Source organism: Podarcis filfolensis (assembly GCF_964270895.1).
Source record: "Podarcis filfolensis genome assembly, chromosome: 3".
In the NCBI taxonomy this organism is placed as follows: Eukaryota; Metazoa; Chordata; class Lepidosauria; order Squamata; family Lacertidae; genus Podarcis; species Podarcis filfolensis.
In genome coordinates, this window is record NC_139606.1 from 79,241,321 (window position 1) to 79,268,092 (window position 26,772).

Here is a 26,772-nt window from a genome sequence, read left to right on the forward strand (position 1 = left end):
TCTTAGCTACTGTAGATGCAATAGATAATAATCACTCGCCTCTCATAATCCAAATCCAAGTTCAAAATGCTATGCACTACAACACTAGATCTGAAAAAGAATCCTGACATCCCAAACATTATTAGTCTTACATGTTCCAGTTTTATAGCAAAAAAGCATTAATTTGGTTAAAAAGCTTATGAATAAATCAGCCATTGAGCAGTGAATCAGATCCAGCCAATCCCTTACCAAATCCCTTACCAATTTTCATTAGATTCAGCAACTTTAAAGCTACACTTTATTATTAAAAATGCTCCATGTATCCATGTAACCCTATCAACTGAAAAGTGAATGTGCTGACAGGATAAATTATTGAATTAAGGTTGAAAAACTCTCGTACCTGCTGAAGAATTATGAGCTGATGACAGAGATTTGGATTTGGAGTCCGAAAGGCGAGATATGCTGTTCGCTCTCATTCTAGGAGAAACTTTAGTGCTGTCTGCTGGTGGTGTTATCCTAATGCCACTTCTAATTATGGCTTCTGGAGTACGAGATGATGTCGTGCTTCTAGACATTGTTGCTTCAGAGTCACTACGCGCTGATAAAGAACCAAGTCTATTTCTCCGTGGCTGAGCAAGCAGGTCAATTCTTGAGATATTTCTCCTTCCAGATGGGGGTTTGGAAGTAGAACTTGTAGTAGACACCTCAGAAGCAACGGATGCTTTATCCGCATCCGCCAGTTCACTATCTGACACTTCACCAAGTCGCGCTCGACGTAAGAGAGAAGTCCTTGTGGGGCGAGGCCTTGGGAGAGTGGTTGATTTACTGGACTGCCCAGCTGATGCTGGAGAGGTCCTCAACTTGGCTGACTTGATACCTTCTGTTTTGGAATGTAAATGTTCATCTGCTGAGGTAAAAGATGTCCTTCCATGCGATTTGCCAGAGCATGTTTCCTGGTCGGAAGATAAGATATCAGAAATGGCAGAATGAGGTACGCTGGAAGTTTGGTCGTCATCTGTTAAATCTACAGAAGGCTGCCTTATTCTTCCACTGCTCTGCACAACCTTGCGTGCATCACCTCTCGAACCAGCATCTGAAGAGCGGCTTTTTGTTTTCTTCTCAATTTTGTCTCTAGCACTTGTAGAAGATGACTTTGAAGCATCCTTTGAAGGTGAACCAGTGGAGCATCTGTCTTTGTACAGGGTACTAAAGCTTTTTCGTTTCTGAGATTGCTTTCTTTCACTGTCTCCAGTAACAAGGCTAATTGTACTAGCTGTATCCACATCTGATTCAGGCGAAATCGAATTATCTCTATTATAGCTGGGAGTATCAGGTCCTTCGTCAGTTTTGTTTTCTTCACGCAGCTTCGCTTCAAGAAAAGCCATTACAGCTTCAGTGTCCTTTAAGATAAGTGTTGTATCTAGACTAGAGTCTGTTTCCACGGAATCACTTTTCTCACTTATTCTACTAGTGGATGTTAAAGACAATGATGGCGGAGTAGTTCCTGTCTGTTTATTGATGTGAGGGATCAGTTCTATAGGTATATTTGTGCTTGGTTTATCTATGGTAAAGCTGCCTTGTCTCACCAACGGCTTCGATGATTCTTTTTTATCCCCACTAAACCCTTTTGGAGTTGGACATCTTGTTGCATCTTCCGCTTTCCTTCTTTTCCCGTCACTTTGCACCACTTTACTTTCTGCTTTGCCAGAACCACGCCCTGACGCTTTCTCTTTATTGTCTGCTTTATGAGAAACAGGCGGCTCGTCTCTACTTCTTTCAGCTTGGTTTGGTGTTTTTGAAGAAGATAATTTAGTGGGGGTCCAATGTGCTACCTCCTTTTGTTCCTGCTGCTTAATTTTAGCCAAAGCTTGTTTTACCACCGATGTTTCTCTGCCATTTTCACTCTTCTCTTTGTCAGAAGAAAAGGAACTGTTGGAGTGAAGCAGTGCCTTGTCTGCTTTAGGAGACAGGCCATTCATTGCCCTGCTTGCTTTAGTCACGCTCCTGTCACTAATTTGCCCTATTTCTTTCTGGGTATGAGTTGGAGTTTCTTTCTCTTGAAGTTCAGTGTCTTGTTTTTCACCTATCTCCGATCGCTGGTGGGTTGTAACCTTTGTTCTTTGTCCTTCTGTGGCATTTTCCTCCTTCGGCAGCTGTGGAAGTGTTCGCCTCTTTCTATCTCCTTGGCTGGTCAAAGAGGCAGCAGAGGCAGCACTTCTAGCTGACAGGCCAGATTCACTGATGTCTGTATCTAAAACCAAATAAAATGTAGGAAAATCGGGAGAGGGAAAACATGTTAAGTAAAAGTACTTGTGTGGGATTCACCTGACAAGCCATGTCAGTGGAAGCCCTGGGCAAGGACTACCACTTCTGTAATAAGGAATACCCCCACAACAGCACCATAGCTGTCAACCTTCCCTTTTTTGGTGAGAAATTCCCTCATTTCAGCGCCGTTCCCCCACTGCTTCCCGCTGCTATCCTGGTTTGTTAGATATCCCATAGACTGTCTCCGGGACAGGTGAGGCTGAAATCATTACAGATGATTTCAATTGAAATTTAGAGGGAGCCTCATTTACTCTTTTTGTTTTGCTTCCCAAGGCTTTTAGCATCAAAATTCTTTACAAAGCACATGCTTTTAACAAACACTATTGCTTAAGTGGTTATGAGAAGACTAACAATTGAGCGATAAAGCATGCTGCTAGTAGTTGCTATGAAAGATAAATATGTATAGTACCATTTTCTAGAGGAGCATGAGCAAATGATTCCATCCGTACTTCACTTTCTTCATGTTTCGTATGATTAGCAGCCAGACTAGCCCACTGTGACACCCAGCGCTTGCTTCCAGATATACCAGTGCTTTCCTATTAACAGATTTCAACACAAATCATGCTTACATTGATTTAGTCATTTTAAAGAAAAAAAAATGGAAAAACATTCAGAAAATTAAGATCTTGGAGAACAAGTCTGCGTGCGTATGTGAATGTGCATGTGTGTGTGCGCGCACACACACACACACTCAGATTAAGTGAAATCATGATTCAGTCATTACCATACATTGACTGATGCCTTTACTGCAAGACTAATTAGGAAGGAGTGTCATCTAGTAGTGAACTTGTGGTTAGAAATTGGCAGTGGGCAGTCATTTCTTGGCTTAACAAACAGACATATAAGTTTTATACACCTATACATGTAGCTGCTTTGATCCTCCCTACATGAGTGGGGAAAACAAACCAGGAAGCTACAATTTACCATAGCTGTCCATTACAACTGAACTGCAGAACTATGGCTGACTGCTTCTGAAACAAGCCAATTACCAGAGCTTCACAGTCTGGCTTGCTTAGAAGGCATCAACCACATTTTCCTAGTTTGAACTTAATAGTTAATGGCAGCTTTCTGACTTGTCACCTTGCTTGCATGAAGGAAGTAGCAAAACTGGCTGCAGGATGCATATCCACCTCCCAGCCAATTTGATAATCCAAACATAGCCAGGGGCATCTATCCATCAAAGTTGCTATATTAGCCCTCTTTTATGCAAGTTTAGCATGTACGTCTGACTTTGCTGTTGATTAAGGCTATATTACACAGGCATTAGCACTGAAACATTCAGAGGCTACGAGTATACACGTGGAACATATATAACCACTCAACATAGTACCCTACAGGTTGGGATTTGATCACAGTGGGGTAGGAAAGCATAAAATAATGCCAATGCACTTCACATTTGGCAACCAATGTGCCCCTTTGGTTTCAGATAGTACAGAGGTAGATGAGTCTAAAAAGCCCGGGACACAAATTTCCACAGTTCTCTAGTGGCTATGGTGGCTCATTTGCTAGAAATAATGTATTTTGCGCTAACTCTGGAAGTGTATACTCGATTTTGACCAAACCACATGGGAAAATCTGGTGCAAGGCCAAGCTTTGCAGTGTTTGCCCTGCAGTCGAGATCACAGATCATGTATTGCGAGACTGTATTTAGCATAGCATGGAGAGGGAGCTTATTTTTAATTCTTATAATAAAGCTCCATAAGCTCAACATCAGTTTACTCTGTGAAAGTTATTTCAAATGGTGGGGAGAAGTGGGTCAAATTTAGGCTGGTCTTTGTAAGTATTTTTTGAGGCTTCGAGACTGAGTGAAAATATAAAGGACTCTGAAGCTGCAGTAAGTTCCTTGTCCAGTAGGTGGCTGTCAAAGCGCCTACTTAGGCTCTGCTGTGCCATCAAATTACAGCAGAAGCTGCTTTAGTTTTCTGAAGATTGTAAAACATGTGTGCAAAATGTTAATTCACGTGAAAGGACTTTGTATTTCCTGCTCTTGCATGTGTCATATTTTCTCCCTCAAGAACGCAGAAACCCATCTCTTCAGTGATGCATCTGCACAGCACTCACTATAAATCCCTTTAAAACATTATTCACATGTAAAATATGGACTGAAGCAAAATCAGTAATTAGAGGAACGGGTTGGCTTCAAAGTGCTGAGCAACTGTGTGGGAAATGATTATACCACAACCCTCTGTGATAGGCTGATGTGTGGAGATAAAGGCCCAAACTAAACATCAGACACAAACAGCAGCTGCTGGTGGGTGGTTGATATTTATCAGGATTGCAGCAGCCAGGGAGAAGAGTTTCTTAACCCTTTCCCTCTCTATGGTCCCAATCTGAATCTGCTATTTGCACTGGAAGAAAATTACTCCATTAGCAGCCGCGAGTGCCAAGTTTGGCCTAAGGATAACGAATATGGGGCTCTTATACAACAATATTCATGGTTCAGGGGAAAGAGTTTAAAAGAAATTTCTCAAACTTTATCAATCTGTACTATCCTACGGATTAAATTTAGTCTGTGGATGGTCTCAAATTCATCTTTGTCACTGCAGGCCCAGGTAGCCTCTTTAGCAGTTTAGACCCTGCATGACAGAAAAAAGTTATCCTGTCCCTGGTAATGTCTAGAACTGACTATTGGTAACATTTTGTAAATGGTCTGCCTTTGAAAACTATTTGGCAAATGCCCTTGGTGCAGAATGCAGATTCCAGGTTACTGTCACTGGTTGTTTTGAACATACCACACCAATACTTATAAAGAACTTCAGTGGCTGCCAGTTCACTTCTTTCTTTTTTTTAATAGTTTTTTTTTTGTGTGTTTCTGAACCCAATTCAAAGATCTGGCGTTTGCTTTTATAGTTCTATGTGGCTTGAGGTCCAGCTACCTGTATTAACTCTTATTCCTCTGTCAACCAATCTGTGAATTGAGGGAACCTTCAGCGGCTCTCCTAGCAGAAGCCTCAATATGAAAGGCAACTAGAGAGAGGTCCTTCAGGATTGTGACACTTGGTTCCTGGAACTCCCTCTACAGAAACAAATGTGATCATAATTTTGGTGCCAGGCAAATATGTCGTTATTTATTCAGTCCTTTGCTTACACCGTTGCCTTAATATACTTTTATCTGAACCTTGTATTTTATTCAACTTCAGTAAACCACTCTGGAAACAACACCTAAGGATAATATACAAATCTTTCACAAGTAAACAAACATAGCAGGTTGGTTGTGGGTGACATTCTCAGGGTCAGCTAATAAGAAACATAATTGTCATAAGATTGACTTGCATGCATTCATATGGGAAGAAAATATGCATGAACTCAAAGCCCCTGAATTTCTGTTAACTAAAAAAAAGGTCAAAAGGGCTGTCTCAACTGTGATTGTGTTTAACCAGGTAGCTACCAATTCACAGACTAGTTTCTTCATGTGATCATAGCCAGTTTGTTAAATTCTGTGGCACAATTCATGTGGTATGTATAAGTAGCCTCCAATATATTGTTAATTTCTAAATAAAACTGATCCAAATTTCAGTGCACTTATTTCCTATACCAAAGTAATTACATCACCATAAAATGAGTATTGTCACAGACACAGAGATGTGAGATTCTGTAACATCTTATTTTATATTATAGGAATACTTTCCAATATAGTCTCCTTTGGAAAAAACAGAATTATCAAATATTCCCATCAGTCTCAATGGGACTACTCCAAGGTAAGCAGTTTAAGAATGATAAACTGACTGAATTTTGGATTCTATCCTTGTCTGTTCCCATAGCTGCTTATTCCACATTTATATTCCCACCCTTACAAGCCATGTTTTTCATTATACAGTTCTCAAAATGAAAGGGATAGGAAATGACAAAAATAAATGATTAAACAACAAGACAGGTGTTTTTAAAATATAAAATAATTCCTTGAAAGGATAATCCTGCAAAATAGTTTTGCATCTTTGAAATATTAAAAGGGGGGGGGGGGAGAAAGAGTAATGAAACTTGAAAAGTCTGAGATTTCTCAGTATCTTAATGCAAAGGAAGCTTAGTCAAAAACCACCAGTAAAGGGGGGGGCACTAGGTGGTGCATCGGAAGATGGCTGACAATAACATCTCTCCGACCCACACAAGGTAATTTGGAGGCTATGATGGGGGTAATTAGCCTCCTTAACCCCCCCAGGATTGTGGGGGGGACGGCCCTTGCCTGCTGTGCCCTATACCACCCCCAAATTTGTGGGGGTGGGGGCACTAGGCACAAAGCCCTCCTGTGGGATTCCGGCACTCCTGGACGCCATCCCTGATTCGCGTCGCTAGTTGCAAGCATCTTCAAAAGAAACAATTTGGACGAGATAAATTGCACATGCTTCAAGGAAAAAGGGGAGTAAAGACTGCTGACAGAAGAGATCTCTGATAACAAGACAAGAATAAAATATGAGAAGATACGTCAAGATACGGTACGACAAATGACTGAAGGGGGAAAAACCTGCCTTCCTTTTTCTTATGTGATTTAACAAGAATCCCCTCCCCTAATGAGTCAGAAACTAAGGACTTAAGCTGTGGATTTAAGGCTGTGTGGAGATAAACTTTCGAACCAAAGCAATGTTTTAAGATGAAGCTGGAAAGCTAAGAGTTTTGGAATGACGCAGTTAAAAATGCCGTCGCCATTTTGGGAGGCATTGTTGGAGCTCTTGGGTCTGGGAGGAGAAAGAGAGAAATAGAGTTGTTTACATATCGTGGATCAACTCCTCGGTGGGACTTAAGAGCGACAAATGCCAAATTTATGATGGAAAGAGCGATGCTATCTACGAAGGAGATATATGGAAACCATCTGGACTTAGTGGAGGAACGGGAAGTCTACACAGGATTATTATTTTGCTTATCGGCTTAAGGAGACTAACAGAAGAGATCGTAAAGGAAAAATAGAAATTATATGAACAAGATATGATGTGGAAACACCAAGATAAGACTGGATAGAATTATGAACTTTGTCTGGACTGATTGGGACTGATTTGGACATTAACGCAGTAATAAGAAGATGATTTGAATCCCCCTTTGGATCTTGAAGTATGGGTTCCCCCAACAAAATTTAAAAATTTGGCTTTGTAATTTGGAATTATGTGATGTGATTTAATTTGATGTGATTGGCCAGTTAATAAAAATTATTTAAAAAACAAAAAAACAAAAACCACCAGTAAAGGATTAACTGTTACAACATACCGTTAGACAATGTCAGCAATAAAATAAAATACTTTAACTTCTCAGAAGTTTAATTCCACACATGATTTCCCTTATTCACCTTCTGAAGTTCTTCCAGGAGCCTAACCTAAAGCTCTCTCAATTGTTGGTAGTATTCAAATTATAGGACATATAGAATATGTATGCATTGGTTGCTATGGGTATGTTATGGCGTCACTTGCTACAGATTCTACAAGACAGGAACATTCTTTCTAAACCCTACTGAGAAAACTTCAAGACATGTTTTTATTTGGTATTCAAAACCATGGTACTTTTAAGTAATACCTCAATGGAATAGCTTGTCTCTGGAGGCAAAATTGAGGAATGGTAAGATATTCAGGTAATTTGATTTGCTGGGGCAAAATGGTGAAAGTTTCAGGGGTGATCAATATATTGCCCATGAACTGCACATAGGTCTTAAACCACCTTTAGAGCATTCCCAGTAACTCCAGCTTTCATTTCAACACAAAAAGCTTGTAGCTGTTCCTTGTTGCACTGATAAATTCTGGAATGTTGAAAACAGGATGTCCCAATATTAAGGGTTCAGAAACAATGAAACAAGCCCAAATAATTATAGAAAGTCTCTTTCAAGGCTTGACTCAGAGGAAACAGTTCCTGAATAGTAATACTTGTCATGGGCAAATGCATACTGGCATCTGCTATGTTCTTGGCAATGTTGCATAAATTTTACTATTCATAATCAAAATATGAATTTTTCTTATCCTCTCATGACATATTTGTGAGAAAGTTGCCTGCCTTAGAGTTAATATAATATAGATAGTATATCAACTTCTCAGGCTATCACCTCCATCACAATTCCTTTAGTTTTCTCTAAAACCCATATTCCAACTAAAACTCACAGAATATGGGTTGTTCTGTATAAAATGGCTACTTACCCAGCTCTGGGATGGGCAGCAGTTGTAGCCCATCATAGCTTCCCCTTTCCCCCCTGGGGAGTGAAAAGCCTCTTGGTATTGGCCAGTCATTGAGTCCTGCCCTGGCAGGGCACTATGAATGGCGGGATAGCCCACCAATGCCAAATTTGAACTGCCCAATGAGGGGCAGGCACAGGGGCAGAGCCTGGGTGCGGATTGGAGTGCAGAAATCTTTGCTCTGGTCCACCAGCCAGGAATAAAAGCCTCCTGAGCCGAGTCTTGCAGCTCAGTCAGCCAAAGAGCATAAAATATACTTTTGCTTCAGAATGCAAAGTAAGATGTTTAGAGACTTGCAGTAGAACATTTGCTTATTTTCAATTTTTCCATTCTATAACAATGAGATAACTTTATAAAATGGTGTTCACTGTGTTCTTGAAAATGGATTTTAGTAAAACACCATGCGGGTCAAAATGTGATTTGGAAACAGTGGCATGGTCAGACTTTTTCTACTTGGCATTGAGATTGCCCACTTAAGAGTATAGTACCATATTATAGTGTAATAATAAAAGTTTTGAATAGTGATGAATGGCATGGCTGAAAATTCTTTTCTGTGGTTCCTCCCTCTCAGCCCCCTCCCCTAAACACCATACTTCAGATTAATAGTGCCACTTCAAGATACATTGTAAATCCCTCATTTTATTTTTGCTATCTGTCAATGAACTTGACTCACTTAATAACTATGGGTTTTTTTAAAGGAAAAAAACCCCCAAAATATTAAGATACTGCTTGGAGTTTTCAATATAAATCTGATACAATATATCATCTTATATAAATCATATAACACTGAATATGGGTATTAAGGTTGCATACTCACATTTAAAGCACATCCCCTCTCAAGAATCATTGGATCTGTTGTTTACCCCTCACAGCACTACAGATCCCAGGATTCTCTTTTTTTGGGAGGTGGGGATGTACTTTAAATGCATAATGCATAAACAGCCAAAGAAACAGAACAGATGCTGCTTTACAACAGTTCTGGAAAAGAAAGTATTAGAAGGAAATTCAGCTCCATGTGTCAAAAATAACTGTGTATAAGAAAGGTAAAAATAAGGATTAGTAGAAGAGTAGTGTAATTTCTTCCCATATCTAAGCTTATGGAACGATGTCATTATGCATAGCAAAATCAGGTTAACAGTTACACATTTTATCTTGGATGTTTTTATCACCCCTTTCCCTTCATGTTCAGTTGAAACATACAGATGCTTATTGCATTTGCTGCTCTCTGTAGTTCCATCTATGGTTGCAGGAGTCTTTTTTGGTGTAAGAAAGTTTGGCTTTACTGTCATTCCTTAGACCTCCTTCGTGAAACTCTAAAATATTACTAGATACTATCAAAAGTTGACACAGAGGTTTATTATAGACTTAAATGCTATGCTGATTCCTGGGCACGATGGCAATGCCTTTGCAAAAGCACTGATCCATGAACTTTCCATCTGCAAAGATCAACGTCTTTCCATCTGCACTCACAGTCTGCATGTCCTTTTCCTTGCATAATTGCAAATTATATCTGCACAGTGGCATACATAAATGAAGTGCTGCACAGAAGAGCATGCTATGTAGTATGCGCAAAGGTCACAAGTGGCCATGGTTTTGCAGAGAAGAGATATAAGCTCTAACAAAGAAATCAGAGATACAATAATTTAAAAATTAGTTCATATTCTCTAAGGAAGCTTTGCTTGCTAGCTACTTAATATTGACTATATTAAGGTCCTCTCCTTTGTTGGTAGAGTAGAAAAAAGAAGATGACCCATCAAAAATTGAATTCTACCTCTGTGTCAAGAAATCCAGTTGTACTCAGTGGTCTTTTTTCTTCCAGCACTACTGTAGCAGAATTTATAGCCCAATCTTTTACTAAATCTTTCTGGCTCTCGTTGATAACAGGCCTATTATAATCCTGGCTGTCATCCACTCCAAAAACCTGAAAATAAAACAAATAATCACACACATTAACTGAAAGCCTTCCCAATTAAATTAAATTTGAATGTATGGGTGGTCCTCTAACAAATCAGTTAGCCAGTTAAAAAAAGAACAGAAACCTGAATAGCTTGTTGTGAAGTGTAAATCTTGCCAACAATTTGCTATTAAAAATAGTTTTGCAAGCAGAACTGATATGTTCCAGTTCTAGGGAAGGTTCAAGTAAGTTAACTATTCTTATTTTTCTAATGTTAGACTAATATGAAAAGAAGAGGGATGACCTAACTGTAAAAATAAAATAACTTCAAAATACTCTTTGAGGATTTTTCAAGCTTTTAATTTGTATATAAAGCTATGTTTATGCATTATTTGCTAACATCATGTGGATTATAAAGATTTCATTGGGTTTAAGAAAAATGTAGTTACTCTTGAGATATCTCCTCAATGTGCACAGTTACATATCAGTTTACTTGTGTTCCCTTAAAACGTGGTTAAGTTTGTGCATGCCTGCCTGAATGCAGCAGGCGAAAACAGCCCACAGCAAGGAAGCTACCATCAAGAGAAAACAATTACGCAAAAATCAATGGTAATTGACAAGAAGGGGACATCAGTCTTACTAGTAAAGCGAGTATGAGGTGATGCTGAAGACAGCTGCAGATTCCTTCTGCACTATGAGGAAAGATGTTAAAATACTTAAATTCTTTAATTCTATTGCAGAAACCAAAATGTGCCATCAGCACCCACAGTAGGCAAACATTACTCCTTAACACAGCCTCCAACTAATACCACATATTATTATATTAACTCTACTTTGTACTTATTAATAAAGTTCCCATCCTCTTCTCTTCCTTTTTTGCTGACTGATCTACAAAGGAGTTTACAACATCAGCTGAGTATACCATTTACCTATTTCTGTGTTTCTGTCATAGTACCAGCTTCCTTGTCCAACTTCCTCTACTCCACAGCGGGCTAGGGACAAAGGTAAGAGCTGTTTCCTAGTTCTGCTGGATCTCTCAGTGGCTTTTGATACAATCGACCATGACATCCTTCTGCACCGTCTAGAGGAGCTGGGGGCACTGTTATACAGTGGTTCTGCTCCTTCCTTCTGAGCTGGGTCCAGAAAGTGGGGGGGATGAGTGTTCAGACCCCTGGGCCCTCACTTGTGGGGTGCCTCAGGGTTCCGTCCTCTCCCCCATGCTTTTTAACATCTACATGAAGCCGCTGGGATAGATCATCAGGGGGTTTGGGCTGGGTGTCTATCAATATGCGGATGATACCCAACTCTACCTCTCTTTTAAATCGGAACCAGTGAAGGCAGTGAAGGCCCTGTGTGAGTGCCTGGAGGTGGTTGGAGGATGGATGGTGGCTAATGGATTGAGGTTGAATCCTGACAAGACAGAAGTACTGTTCTTGGGGGACAGGGGGCAGGCTGGTGTGGAGGACTTCCTGGACCCGAATGGGGTAATTGTGCCCCTGAAGGCCCAGGTGCGCAGCCTGGGAGTCATTTTGGACTCACAGCTGTCCATGGAGGCACAGGTGAATTCTGTGTCCAGGGCAGCTGTTTACCAGCTCCATCTGGTACACAGGCTGAGACCCTACCTGCCCACAGACTGTATCGTCAGAGTGGTGCATGCTCTAGTTATCTCCCACTTGGACTACTACAATGAGCTCTATGAGGGGCTACCTTTGAAGGTCACCCGGAAACTACAACTGTATTACAGTATTTTAATATTTTTTTGGAAGCCGCCCAGAGTGGCTGGGGAAGCCCAGCCAGATGGGCAGGGTATAAATAATAAATTATTATTATATTATTATATACAACTAATACAGAATGTGGCAGCTAGACTGGTTACTGGGGACGGCTGCCAAGACCACATAACACCGGTCCTGAAAGACCTACAATGGCTCCCAGTACGTTTCCGAGCACAATTCAAAGTGTTGGTGTTGACCTTTAATGCCCTAAACGGCCTTGGCCCAGTATACCTGAAGTAGCATCTCCATCCCCATTATTCTGCCCAGACACTGAGGTCCAGCGCCGAAGGCCTTCTGGCGGTTCCCTCACTGTGAGAAGCAAAGCTACAGGGAATCAGGCAGAGGGCCTTCTCGGTAGTGGCGCCTGCCCTGTGTAACGCCCTGCCATCAGATGGCAAAGAGCTAAACAACTACCTGACATTTAGAAGACATCTGAAGGCAGCCCTGTTTAGGGAAGTTTTTAATGTGTGACATTTTAATGTATTTTTAATGTTTGTTGGAAGCTGCCCAGAGTGGCTGGGGAAACCCAGCCAGATGGGCAGGGTACAAATAAATAATAATAATAATTTCCAAATTCTACTTACCTTTAAAGCTCTATTCATATGCTATCCATGCATAGAAGATACACGTACATAACAAACTAGGGCCATGCTTCCTGCCCCTGAGGTATGTGATGCTGGAGGCATGTGATGCTGGAAGGAGCATGCAACATGACCCGCCACCCCTATGTATTGAATCCATGTCTGAGTAAGGCTCAATTGTCTCCATTAACTCATTCCTTCTTGTTAATGTTCTTCTTTCAGTTAAGCAGACTTCATCTCTCTGCTTATTTACCACCAGATAGGAGAATGCCCCTCCTACATTTTATTTCCCCCCCTCAAGATATTTCCAGAGCTACCACAGACAGTTTTTCTGGGTCATGTGGCCAGCATGACTAAATCGCTACTGGCGCACGGAGGACCGTGACGAGTGCCAGAGTGCACGGAAACGCCGTTTACCTTCCTGCCACAGCGGTACCTATTTATCTACTTGCACTGGCATGCTTTCCAACTGCTAGTTGGCAGGAGCTGGGACACAGCAATGGGAGCTCACCCCGCCGCAGCAATTCAAACCGCTAACCTTCCAATCAGCAAGCCCAAGAGGCTAGAGCCACCACCCCAGTTTTAGATAATACTTTCTACAGAATGAAGTACAAATAACAAAATAACCTTTGTTATAATGGATTCAATGATTTCTTAAATAAGGATTTCAGGCTGTATCCACTGCTGTCCACGCACGAGCAGAAGAGATTTCCACTCATGCAGTGGGACTTCACAGTCATCTCTCTCCCCGCCCCCTTTTACATAATCTCAAAATTTGCTCTGCAGGGCCAAGGAGTTATCCAGGTTAGGAGGAGCAGATTAGGGTAGTGCATGCAGGAAGGAGAGGAAGGTGAAGTTCCATTTTGTGAACTGAGAAGGCCATATTATGAGTCCTAGTACTCCTGGAATTCTCTGGTGATGGCACAGCATAAAGGGCCTCCCAGACAGATCGAGTCTTCAGCAGAAAAGTAGAGGGAGAAGCACTCTTTCATGATGATGCTAAAAATTAAAATGCATGGGATATATACTATTCAACCTTTTCACACAGATGTTTGACAAACCTGAAGTAACAATGAAAATGTTATTTTCAATCTGTTTTACCTCTGAAAAAATCAGCACATCAACATGTCTAAGTATGATAAGAAGGAAAATTAACACTATGGTGTAGGCTTCCAATAGCTGCTTAAGCCAGTACAAGGAGCTTGGGTATCCCAGTGGATTTTCTTTTTATGGTTGTGTAACAGCGTTTTACTTTCTTGACAGCCAACTCCCTACCCCACCCCCTATATCACAGACTGCTTTTAGATCTTATAGGTTTCAGAAGAAGCTCACCAGATGCTATGAGGCTCTCTGAGAAAAACCCTGTCCTTGAATTAATGAACTTGTTACATTTGGATCCTGGCCACCATTTTAAAGTGATATTTAACCGAAATAAATTATTTGTCTACAGACAAGTGACATTAAACATTTAAGAAAAAGCAAAAGGGTACATGTTATTAAAGACTATTTTGGGAAAGATTCCTGAATACGTTAAAAGTGAACACAAATTATCTACTCTCTGTTTTTATAATTGTATAGTCTATTGTTGTTACCTGCCTTGGGACCTTATGGAGAAGGACAGGCAAGAAATCTTAAGCATACATACATACATACATACATACATACTAACTACAGTGCCCTGAGCAAACCATCTTCATTTATTCCAATCAGTTTCACTGAAGATCAATTTGAAAAATTCAAACATTTAAACATTTGGAAGTTGCATAAATTATTTTCTCTAATGTATACCTTCTGAATTATAAAGTTATATGTATATGGGTATACAGTTCTCAGAAAAGATCCAGGTAAGAACACCTTGCATTCTGTGATCTGCTCCCAAGAAACTACACCAAAAATCAAAAAGCCAAAGGGTGATTTAGACTTGTTTCAAAATATGTTTGCCATGTGACACAGGGGCAAGTATACTGTTCATGCAAAAGCGGCCACTGTCAAAAGCAGTTTGACATGGCATAGGGGATCAGTTATTTAAAACAAAAAAAGCCAAAAATTCCACTTTGTGCAGCCCTCTTTGAGCATGCCCAAAGTAGCTCCTTGAATTGCAGATTAAGTTTTTTTTTCGTTGTCTGGCAAAAGTAGTGGTAGTAAACTAGACTGAAACAAACCAAAACAATCAATTGCTCAGGCCACAACCCTACACACACTTACTTGGAAGTTATATTATTGAAATATAATTCTGATATAAATTTAAGATTGGGGTACCACTAATTCAAGTAGTTTGATACAGACCTGGCAGAAGTCCGTCATCAGCCAGATCAAATTGCTTCAGGACTCTCAATTTGGCAAGCCTTTAGAAAATATGAAATTTCAACACTCACCTTCAGAACCTGCATGAGCCTTACCATTGTAAACAAATGCACAACAGTGATGATGCAGCATTCCTAACACTATTTCAAGAATTCCAACAGGTTTTCTAACCCCAAAACCTATAAATCATTGCAAATAGTCTGCTCTGTTCTTCCACCACTGGTCATTCATCCTCTGTTGCTCATGATTACTATTTCATGCCTCCACCTCAGCAATATTATTATGCTATGCCAGTTGAAAGTGTGCCGACTAAGTCCTATTGTGAACAGGAGGTAATGGTAACTGTTGTGTGACTCACATATGTGTTGCTGCCTTTTAAGCCTTCTGGGGGGAAATTTGCTCCCTTCTGTTTATTTTTGTAGCTCATGCCTCAGTGTTCTCCTGGGCATGCCTGATTATCTGCTTTGAGTGTGGGTGGTCTGGTTTTGGCTCCAACCCAGTTGCTACAACTTAGTATCAGAAGGGGTGATACATAACATCTAGATCTTTTTATATTGTTTTACGCCAAAGAATTGATGCTTTTGAATTATGGTGCTGGAGGAGACTCTTGAGAGTCCCATGGACTGCAAGAAGATCAAACGCATCCATTCTTAAGGAAATCAGCCCTGAGTGCTCACTGGAAGGACAGATCCTGAAGCTGAGGCTCCAATACTTTGGCCACCTCATGAGAAGAGAAGACTCCCTGGAAAAGAACCTGATGTTGGGAAAGATGGAGAAACAGAGGACGAGATGGTTGGACAGTGTCCTCGAAGCTACAAACATGAGTCTGACCAAACTGCGGGAGGCAGTGGAAGGCAGGAGTGCCTGGCGTGCTCTGGTCCATGGGGTCACGAAGAGTCGGACACGACTAAACAACAACAAACAATATTGTTTTAATTCAATTAATGTTTAATTACCTTTTAATGAATATCCTTTCTATGCTTTAGCATTTTCTATTTGATCTGTGTCATTGTATTTTTATCTGTAACTCACCTTGCAAAAAAGGTGGGGTACAAATAAATATAGTAACAGTAACAACAACAACATCTAGAAGCCAGTTTCAGAAGGCAAATGGCTGCACTACTGTAAGACTAGAGAATTTTAAAAGTTTAAAAATGTTAAGTTTTATTGTGGATTACTTCCTTTCTGTGACCAGTGCAAGAATAAGCCCATGCACCTAGGGTTGCCACATGGAAAATGGAGCAAACTTGTTTTCTCCCACTCTAGAAACTAGAACAAATGGATTCAGTTTACAAGAAAGAAGATTACAACGAAATGTAAGGAAGAACTTTCTGACAGTAAGAGCGGTTTCATATTGGAAGGGCTCCCTCAGGAGGTGGTGGGTTCTTTTTCCTTGGAGGTTTTTAAGCAGAGGTTGGATGGACATCTGTCATGTATGCTTAAGTTGAGGTTCCTGCATTGAAGGGAGTTGGGCTAGATGAACCTCAGGATCCCTTCCAACTCTACAATTCTATGATTTCATGATCTGGTGGCCTGCCACCGCATTGTGCAATCCTCTTCTAGTTTTGTTTGAGAGTAGGTCACACTCCTAAAAACACATCAAACTAACAAGTTATTTGGAGGGACCACAGCATGTGTACTTATGTTCTGTGAAGCAGGTGATAATGCCAAGGAAAGTGACCTAGAACTGCAGGATAAATTTAGGGTGCAAACCAGAAAAGTGCAGTGAGGTCTGTGTTCTTTCAACCAGAAATCTCTCTCCAGCCAGCACAGTTTTCTTCACCTGCCATAAGCACAACTAGACAAACCAATAGGAATCTGGTAAGTGAAACTTGTAGGGAGACTGTAAAACACAGCTGAATCCAGGCTTTCAGCTTGCCACTCTCCTACTTGCTTAAGGCAGGCAATATCTGCCCCCAGGCAAGCAGCCAAGTGGAAAACTGCACTTGCTTTTCTTTCCACCAGCAGAGCAGTTTTCTGCTGCAAAGGCAAATGCTGCACTCATATCTCTCCAATTCTTCTGCTCTCTGGATGCTGAATAGAGAAAACAAAGGGAGAGCCACAAATACATCCCACAGCATTACACTTAGTTTTCTTATCTGGGGAAATGCAACAGCACAGTGCCTGCACGCACCTCCTCACTGTTGGCATTAGAAAAAGAGAGTATAATGTTGTGTTGCTGCAGTTGGAGAAAAACATTGACTAAGTACCAACCACCAGTGAGAACTCTCTACTGTATTGTTCAACTCTTCTATTTCTGTTACCCACGTACAGATGGTATCCCCATCATCTTAAAATGTTTATTTTAACTTTAAATATTAATAAAGCAACACTGGTTTTTCTTAAAAAAATCTCAATGACCTCTTAAAACAATCAAGTATAAACATTTCTACCCCATATTTTGTTTAATATCATTTCAAAAGTATTTCAGGGAACAATCCAAGGTCTTCACACCAGGGTCAACATTTGAAAATCAGTCACGTACTATGTTATGGGGATGGGTGATCACTTCTGTTTCAGATAGTAAGTTATAATAGTTGCTTGTTACTTTCCCTTTCCACTGAGGACACAAAACACACGCTTCATATCAATTGAGAACTGCAAAGTACACACTTTCAACATGCCATATTTTGTTATTTTTAAAATAATCTATTATGATGATGGTGAATTCCCAGTGTATTTCTCCTATGTAATAAACTCCTCAATTGAATGAAAATTACTGGGACTTTAGAAGTGCACCTGACCCCACAATCTGGGAAAAAAAACTTGCTTTACGTTTTGTTGTTTGGTTCAAATACAATGCACGTTTCATTTATATATCGGTACCAGCTGAGCATGGTGCATTCATTATTCACAGTGTTGTGTACTGAATTAACTTGAAAAGAATTGGGCTCCAACTTTATATGAAATTGTATCACGAACAGCAGAAATTTAAAGTGCATATGCATCGTTTTCTTGACCTTTAACATGCTATTTATTCATTATTTCAACTTTTATGCTGCCTTCTCATATAAATATATAAAAAGCAGTATGCAGTAAAGTAACATGTAATTAAGAATTACTCATCTGTTGAGAAATCATTAAAAATCACAAGTTCATACACTTTTACATAAAATAGCCAGAATACACAAATCTTTCAATCCAACACAATCAATTGAACCAATGCTTCCCACAAAGTGAAACATTCCTCTTGTATTTCCTGTTATCTGCAGTAGTAAGAATTTATTCAGTTTCTCCAAGAGTGAATAATGGATATTTTATTTGGCATGATTCATTTCTGAAGCAACTGGTTCAAGTTTTGATCCAAAATAGGATACTGATGTGTTGAGTAATTTTAAAACAAAACAAAATATCTAGAGATCAAACAAAGTTCCTTTTCTATGAAACGAAAAGGAGTCCATTTTCCTAGTCCTAAATCTGCTCACTTTGAAAATGAAAGTAACATGGAAGTTACTTAATAAAAGTTAAGTAAATTGAACTACAGTGTTACCTCGGGTTACAGACACTTCAGGTTACGCATTTTCGGGTTGCGCACCGTGCCAAACCCAGAAGTACTGGAAAGGGTTACTTCCAGGTTTTGGCGCTCACGCATGCGCAGAAGCACTAAATCGTGCTTTGCACAGAAGCACCAAATCATGACCTGCACATGCGCAGACGTGGCGCTGCGGGTTGCAAACGTGCCTCCCACACGGATCACGTTCGCAACCCGAGGTTCCACTGTACTGAATTAAAAAGATACAGGAAAAAGCTACAATTTAAAAACAATAAAGGAAATTGGATGCTTATTTAAAAGATATTTGCCATCTGAAATTTCAGTTAGATTATGCATCTCTTTAATTAAGTAACCTGGTTTAAAAAGGAAATGTGAATCAAATGTCAACATTTTAATAATAACATTTTCACTATAGCTAAATTTGCCTGTCATACCAAGCCATAGTTTAGCACAACATGAATGAACTGGAAAAAGCCTGAGCAAGCCTTAGGCTCATGTGTTCCCCTCTCCTCCTGCCATGTGGCTGAGAGCCGGAGTTCAGAAGCTTTTGCTTTTAATTAGCTATCGAACCATTACTAACATCATCTATAGCTGGTTTCAAACAACCCAATTTCAAACTGGTTTCTGAAGCTGGCTTGCTTAAATGAATTCTACAATTCATAATTGGTGTAAACCAACATTCTAGATCTGGCTGACACAGCAAGCTATGGTTAACCAAAAGTGGGACTGAAATGTTCTGGACTCCTCCTCCCAACTGTGAAGAAAGGAGGAAATACATGAACCAGAAGAGGGGTTGAGTTTGTTGCAGCTGTCATAATAAATTACAGTTTAGTATGACATACAAACATGACCCTTGCCTGCATTTTGATGTAAAATTCTGAACCAAAACGTATCCGATTTGAGGTCAAGCATCATACTGGGTGGGAAGCACAGGCTTGGGGACCGAATGCTGCCCTCCGGTCCTCTCCATCTGCCCCCTGGGACTCTCCCCATGTCATGTCTTGCCTTCTTTGTAGGCCACACAGACCCTCCTTGGGCAACACCCATTACTGGCCCTGATCCACATCTCCCATGCTGTTGCATGACTGGAATATGTCATTAACTGTGATGACGCCTCTTGCCTGCCTGGATGAAGGTTTAAAGGGGGTATATGGAAAAGCGTGTGAAGAAACCTTTGACTTTTGCATGGCTGGGATTTAGTCCACTGTACATGATGCTGAAAAACAACAACACTGCTATGACTAATAAGTTCCAACCCTGGCTTCCAAACGTTCAAGGCTCTTAGGCTTCAGGTAAATGATCCTGCTTAGTATCCTTACTATGTTCAGAGAAAGCTAAAGAGAAATCCTTCCCCATTTCTCCCCTAAGCAGAAAGGACAAGCACCAGAAGGTTTGGTTTATGCTTTGGGGGCTAAGATAAAGTCTACTGAGTTGTAAGCCAACTCAATAAACAAGCCTAGAATGTAATAATGTAGGAACATAAGAAGCACCTGCTAGATCAGGCCAATGGGCCATCTAGTCTAGCAAACTGTTCTTACAGTGTCCAACCAGATGCCCAGGGGAGGCATGCAAGCAGGAGCTAAGCTCAACCACTCTCTGCCCACCTTTAATTCTCAGCAACAGGTATTCAGAGGCTTACTGCCTCTGACAGTGGAGGTGGAACATATCTACTAAGAATTAAGTCCTATTAGGATTAGAATTGGTGTCTAAATGGTTATAGGAATTATAGCATGCATGTTTAGGAAACTGTAACTAGCTCATTTTCTCACTAAATTATTTTTTATATATTCCTTGGGTTGCATCCAAATTTGGGAACCATGGGGATCTGCTTTCGCTAAAGGAAGGGGAATGATTTTTTTGGGGGGGCACTTCCTTCTTCTCCTTACAGCCCCCTGTAAATCTACTGCGGGTGGTCAGGGACCCTTGGGAGCAGCACTAGTGGTGGCCCTGCCAGTGGGCTGCAGAGGGTCAATATGGCCAACGCTCACAGCGCTAGTAGTCTCTTGTACCATTGTTCATTGTGTATGTGAGGTCATCCATGGCTATCAAAAGGAGAGCTAGTCCAGTAAAGTTGCCAGGGAAAGAACATAACACCAGGAGAGAAACTTCTAGAGGATGGCAGACTTCCTATCTCTGCTTTAAATGGATATACTTGACCAAATTATTAAGGTTCTTTTTTTAAAGGGCGAGAGAAGAATCTTGCTAAATATTAATGCTGAACTTTAATAGTTGCTTAAAAGTTTGTTTTATTACAAACTTGATACAAGACAGGTGGAGTATCGGGCAACATAATCCTTGCTTCATTCTTTTCACTGTATAGCCGTCAACATGGTTGGAAAATAGAAAAATCTGTTTAACACATAGTTCGTATGTACTCAAGAAGTAGGTTCAAAATACCCTATTGCTGCCTAGTACATAGCTTGCAATGAGGGATAAAAAACTAAGAGTTCAAAATGTGGCTTTAAAAATAATATATTTTTTAAAACACCCTGATTTATTAGAATAATTGTAGTTACTAGGACCCCACCATAAACACCATGGATTGGGGTTTTAACAATGGCACTCTTATTTAAATTTCTTACCTTATCAATCATCTTGCGAGCTTCTACTTCCTCAGCATTGGGGTTTTCCAGTTCAATAGTGTAAGTACCTTTATCACTTTGGTCATCCTCCTCCTTTTCAACGGCCACCGAAACGACCGGGCTTTTAATCTTTTTCTCCATGTCCTCAGTTGTACTTGGTCTATTTCCAAGACTTCCAGAACTTCTCAATAATGCAGTTTGTAAGAAAGGCAGTGCAGCAGAAGGCTCTTCTGACTTTTGCTTCAGAAGTTTTGCATGTACTGCTCTTTGTTGGGCGGAGCTATTCTGTGAAGGTGGTAAACTGCCTTTGGAGTCGCCTGATGCAGGTCTCACTTTTTCAGTTCTTGTAGGGGGTGCTGGAGAAGATGTTTCAGGGAGCAGAACTCCCACGTTTTGAGAAAAGGAATAAGATCTCCTCTTCCGGGAATGGCCTTCATCAAAAAACTCGATCATAAAAGCAGTCTGACTAACAGTTGGCTGGTCTGAATGTTTCTCTGTGTCCTGGGATTTTGTGTGCAATTTTTTCTGCTCAGCATAATGATGCCTTAACTGTTCTTCAAGTGCTGCCCGTCTACTGTAATGCCTGTGTGCTCCGGCATTTTCTGAATCGCTCTGTGTCCCATCATCATGTTTATTTCCTGCAAAGACAAAACAAAACATAGAAATCTAGCTCTACATGAGCAGCAGTAATGCGGAAAGAACCTCCGAAAGTTAAGTGAATACAGAGACAATATTTGCTTTTCTGTTAGAAGCTCAACTGTCTGTTAGTAACAAGCTCTGCAAGCTTCCCATAGCAACAACAGACACATTCAGACTTGCCATGCACAATGGAGTCTTTTGCCGGCTAATCAGTGAGGGAGATGCATTTGAATTGTCTTATTCAGAAAACGGTCAGTTCCCAATCATGCTTGATGATGAAATGTGAATGTGCTACAACAGCTATACCAAAATTAGCAGATCAGTATGCCTTCTATACTGTATTAGTACCTAGCTACAAATAACTCAGGAGCCAGAAAACAAACCTTTGCTTCTAAACATATTCCATGAAGGGTAGAAAGTAAAACAGGAGGTAACAACTGTACAGTTGCCACTATCAGTGGAAAGCTTTTGGCAAAAGCTTAGGTTTGGAACATTGAGTTGTTTTCCCAGAATAATTTTCCAGTTAGTTATCAGTGTGGTTTCCGGAATACAATTCTTTATTAGCAGCAATAAACAATTATGGTTTTTCCCCATATAACGAATGGAGACGGAGCAAAACAGGGCAGCTTTGGATTTTTAAAAGAACCCTTTTATGACTGCAGCCCTGTACCCACTTATCTGGGAATAAGTCCCTTTCAACTCAATGGGGCTTAATTCTAAGGAAACATTTAGGATTGTGAGATGCCTAGAGAAAACATTCTAGGTGAACACTGAATATTTGAAAGTAAAGGAAGTTTCAATGTATACACAATCAAACATTGTAAGAAAATATATATTTAAAGAGATTAACAAGGTCTTAATATGGTTATACAAACAACAGAATGTCTCAAGGTATGTCCAAATAATTTCTGGTCTGTGCAGTCCTGCACCAATTCCCGTCCCTGCTGGGCTACCTCAGCACACCTAAGGCATGCTTGGGATTTGGCTATTGCACAGCCTTCATTCATAACCATTCCTAGCCAGAAAACACAAGCCCTTTGTAGCCTGCTTTTGACCAAGAACTGTTGTGCCAGGTTTGATCTGCTGCAAGCAGTCGTTACACAGCCTTTTGTCCATGCAATTAGTTATCTGGAAGCTCATGCTAGAGATGGTCGAAAATGGCTGTGGGTTGCACTGCTAATCTTCAGTATAGTTAACTGGTGCAATATATTTATGAGTATAGCAGTTACAAACTGAGAAAATAAAAAAGCCCAGAATTGTAGTTAGATACAAAGATGCTCAATTTACAAAGTATGATAAGAAGGTAGTCCATCTTCAGAACATTGCGATCTTCCTGGGATATGGGCTCTTCAACCTGCTGTTCTAAATTTATATTTAGTAGTAGAATAAATGCTGATTATGGAAATTGCACTAAAATTGGCTTGAGAATTCATTAAAACATGCTAATGGTATCTTATGCAAATTTTGCTCCTAAAGAGCAACCTTCTTTTAATGCATAATATGCAGAATTACTCACAGGATACCATTTAAAGTTTTGAGTTAATTAGTTACAGTTCTGGAAGAATTTTCAAATAAGAGTTCTAACTTATATGAATTAGTTACAGCATTCTATTTTACATTGAGTGTGCCAGAGTAAGTTCCTTAATAGAAGAAATAAAAACACGTTTCAGCTGAAATAAGTTAAAATATATACTTATTTTTGAGTGAGTATACTATGTATTACCATTACCAATGTCTGATCATAAGATCAGGCAAACCATCCTGAGAGATTTGTATGAAGTATAATAATATAACTGCCAGTCAGCAGGAAGACGTAGGTGAGCAATAAAGTGAAATAATGTTTTAAAAATATGAGTTGTAAAGGACTTTGCTTTAGTAAGGGTAATCTGAAAGGCAAACCAAAGGAAAGTTTTTCAGTCAAACTTAAATCACTGAGCTGATAAAAAGGAATCAGAAAATTAGAAAACAATTTAAACCTGTTAAAATTATTAAGTTGAAGTCTATGACCTATATTCACCAGCTTTATAAAGCTTGATGAAATGTTCATCTCCATTTTTCTTATGTCTGCCCAAAACCCATTTTAAGCAGCTTGAATCCCCCCTTCAAACATTCACCACTTATTGAACATTAAACTTTATTGAAAAGTGATGCTTGAACATGGATGCATTTTTAATCTTTTTTTAATACAATATTAGCAAGTTTGCTTTGGTATTTGTGTTTTGTAAATGTACCAATGCTATAACATCACAGGCTTTGAATAAAAAGGTACAATTTGGGGGGGGGTGTCCTGGCAGAACTGGTTGTCACTTGATGCTTTGTCTAAAACATTCTGGTCTGTAAGAATTCTAACAGTGTAGTAAATGTGTACAGTTCCAGTTAGCATACTTACGGCTGAATATTCAAGACAAAGGAAATAAATACAGCTGAAATTATTTGTTTTACCTTTCAGTCTCTTCAAGTAGACTGGAACATCACTCTTAATACTTTTTGAATCTTCCTCTGTTGATTCCCAGATCATTGTTGGGGGATTGTTTTGTGCTAACCAGTTTGCCACTTTGCTCTCCGGGGCCATCATCACAGTTTGAAGCCCAGGAAGATCCTGGGCACCAGAAGGAGAAGGCTTCTTAGATTTGTGGCGCTGATCTGGAGTGAATTTTGTAACATGATCTTTGATGGTTACTTTTCCCGGGGTGCTGTCATCAAATTCAATAGTAAATGAAGCATGCCCTGCCCCTGCTATGTGTGTGTCTTTTGTTGGGATCTCATGAATAGTACCCTCAGGTATTTGGGAATGTTGATGGAATTCCTTTGTAGGGATTTCAAAATAACTTGGCTCCCTACAGAAAGGATAATTTTCTTCTTCACTTGCAGCTGCAGATTGCTCCTCAGCTTGCTTGCCATCTGTGCTGCATCCTATTAAGAAAAACAAAGAAATTGAAATTCTCCAATATCGCAAAAGCCGAGGCTTCAAGGAATTTCAGAGTTCACATAAAAGCCAGGAGACAATTCTTGGGAAGGACATAAGAAGAGCCCTGCTAGATCTTGATCAAAGGCCTATTTAGTCCATCATCCTGTTCTCCCAGTTGCCTGTGGGAAGCCCACAAGCAATGCAGAAAGACTGAAAAATATAGCTCCAGAATTGCAAGTCTTCTCTGTTGATAGTTCCATATTGAAGACAGGCATGAAAGTACGCACATCTAACCGAAAGAAAGCTCACTAAGAATGCCAAAGAAACAAGTTCATGGGTATCAAAAGATTACACAATTGAATAGAGCCATGGGGAGGGGTATCTTTGTCTTCTTCATTTGCATGAAGTCCTGAAGAGTAAATATGAACTTGGCTTTAATTCAGATTTGACTATATCCCTGCCAATGGAAGCAAATAAGCTAGATTGCAGTGACTCAAGACACTTCTGAAAATCCAATGCCGAAAGTACAGTGCAGGAAAGGAAGATAAAATTAAAATGGAATGTAACGTCTATAAGCAGTAAGAAACATGCAGAAGTTTGTAAATATCTTGCTTTTTGATGGATAAAGAAGCCGGAGAAGAGAGGAACAATGTACATTCTGAATAAATGCTAAATCCAAGCTTTTGTGGAGCTGCTAGCAAAACATTATGCATTCAGCACAATAAGCTTGCTTGCCAAGTATTAGAGATTTGAATGCACCACAAGCAACTGCTGCTGAAGTGAATACTGGTAAGTCGATTCCAATGGCTGAATGGAGCAATATCATTTATTTTTCAAGATGCACATAAAGTAACAAAACAGATAACTTTAAAACACTAACACATTTTAAAGAAATCTACTAACATATTTACTCTGTGGATGAAAATGGTACAATGTCATGCAAATGCATTTTAAAATGGGCAGCACAGCAAACAGAATATTCACAATGATTTTCAGGAGTCATGTCATTTAATTTTACTATCGTTTCTTTAGAAAGAAGAAGCTAAAAAGCTGGGGCTATGTTTCATGTTAAAGTGTTAATAAATTCCAGCGCAACATACAGCTGAAGACACTGGGGAATGAACGTTATTGGCAAGGGATCAGAGAACTGGTACACAGTATCCTGTGATCTTCAGCCTCAACAGAAAAGCAGCCGATGAGGTTTACTTTGTTTTACCACAGTGTTAAAATATAAAATGCTTGTCCAATTTTAAAAGATTATTCCAATTAAGATTCGCAGTTTTATGCAACATCTCCTGCCAAGACTAAACTAAGAACTAGGAAAATTGCTCTGGAATGCACATTTTTGCTCCACTTTCTGTGCGAAAAGATAGGTTTTTAAATTACTTTTAAACCGTCTATCTTTTCTACGGTAATTACCTTGGTAGAAACTGGTAAAGAGATTTCCTCCACCTCCCTTGCAATTAAGATCTGTAATACATCCACTTAATTAAGCAACAAAAATTGCTCACACAAGAACGCATACATTGGCCCAGATCAAAAAGTGCTCATGTGCAACTTCTCATGCTGCTAGGTGCCTCCCTCCTGCTTCAGCCCACATTTCCATATCCCATATTATTCTGGAGGGTACTATAACCTTCAGGAACAGCTTTACAGGGGACTCAGGTGGAGAATGGGGTTGGAATCCCCTGTTGAACAAGTGACATTCTGCTTTTGTATCTTTGGCTTGAGGCCACTCTATAAAATGTCTTGGATTTTTTTAGTTATAGCACAAGAGACAAAAGCTACCAGTATACTAACTTTGGTGGGTTAAAAAGTCAACTTCCTCCAGTTAGGTTTTTGGACCCTGAATTGATGTTGCTGTTGCTTTGGGGAGCTGTGCTAAATCACTTCTTAAGAGGGAAGTTGTTAATAGATTTTAAATATCCTTACCTTTTCTAGTAAGCACTGTAGCATGCAAAGAGTTAACAGTTCAAAAATGAGTTCTCTGCCAGGATACTGTGTACTACAACAGTGATGGGAAACAAGACAGGCAAGTTGCTTAACTACCATGCAATGCAGAACTGGATGTACATGAAATGAATGGTATCTGTACAAGAATGACAAAATGTGAGCTTCTACGGATTTGAAATCAGGAAAGTAGCCGAGG

General features: G+C 39.9%; 1 protein-coding gene and 1 long non-coding RNA gene across 35 annotated transcripts in view; one reads left to right on the forward strand and one right to left on the reverse strand.

Moving 5' to 3' along the window:
* CEP170 (centrosomal protein 170) overlaps nucleotides 1-26,772 on the reverse strand; it is a 74,463-nt gene that overhangs the window by 17,975 nt on the left and 29,716 nt on the right. For 15 of the 34 annotated variants that reach the window (XM_083604214.1, XM_083604200.1, XM_083604195.1 and 12 more), the window contains exons 8-12: nucleotides 24,158-24,628; nucleotides 21,077-21,714; nucleotides 10,219-10,368; nucleotides 2,714-2,840; nucleotides 380-2,230 (exon numbers count right to left, since the gene is read on the reverse strand). In XM_083604214.1, coding sequence (XP_083460340.1) covers nucleotides 380-2,230; nucleotides 2,714-2,840; nucleotides 10,219-10,368; nucleotides 21,077-21,714; nucleotides 24,158-24,628 — 3,237 coding nt within the window. The remainder of the gene's footprint in view (nucleotides 1-379; nucleotides 2,231-2,713; nucleotides 2,841-10,218; nucleotides 10,369-21,076; nucleotides 21,715-24,157; nucleotides 24,629-26,772) is intronic. The other 19 variants (XM_083604212.1, XM_083604210.1, XM_083604206.1 and 16 more) reach the window with 2 other exon arrangements.
* On the forward strand, nucleotides 7,503-14,141 carry LOC310758302. Its single transcript, XR_014545688.1, has 3 exons — nucleotides 7,503-7,855; nucleotides 11,294-11,345; nucleotides 14,012-14,141. It is a non-coding gene; the product is annotated as an uncharacterized lncRNA (long non-coding RNA).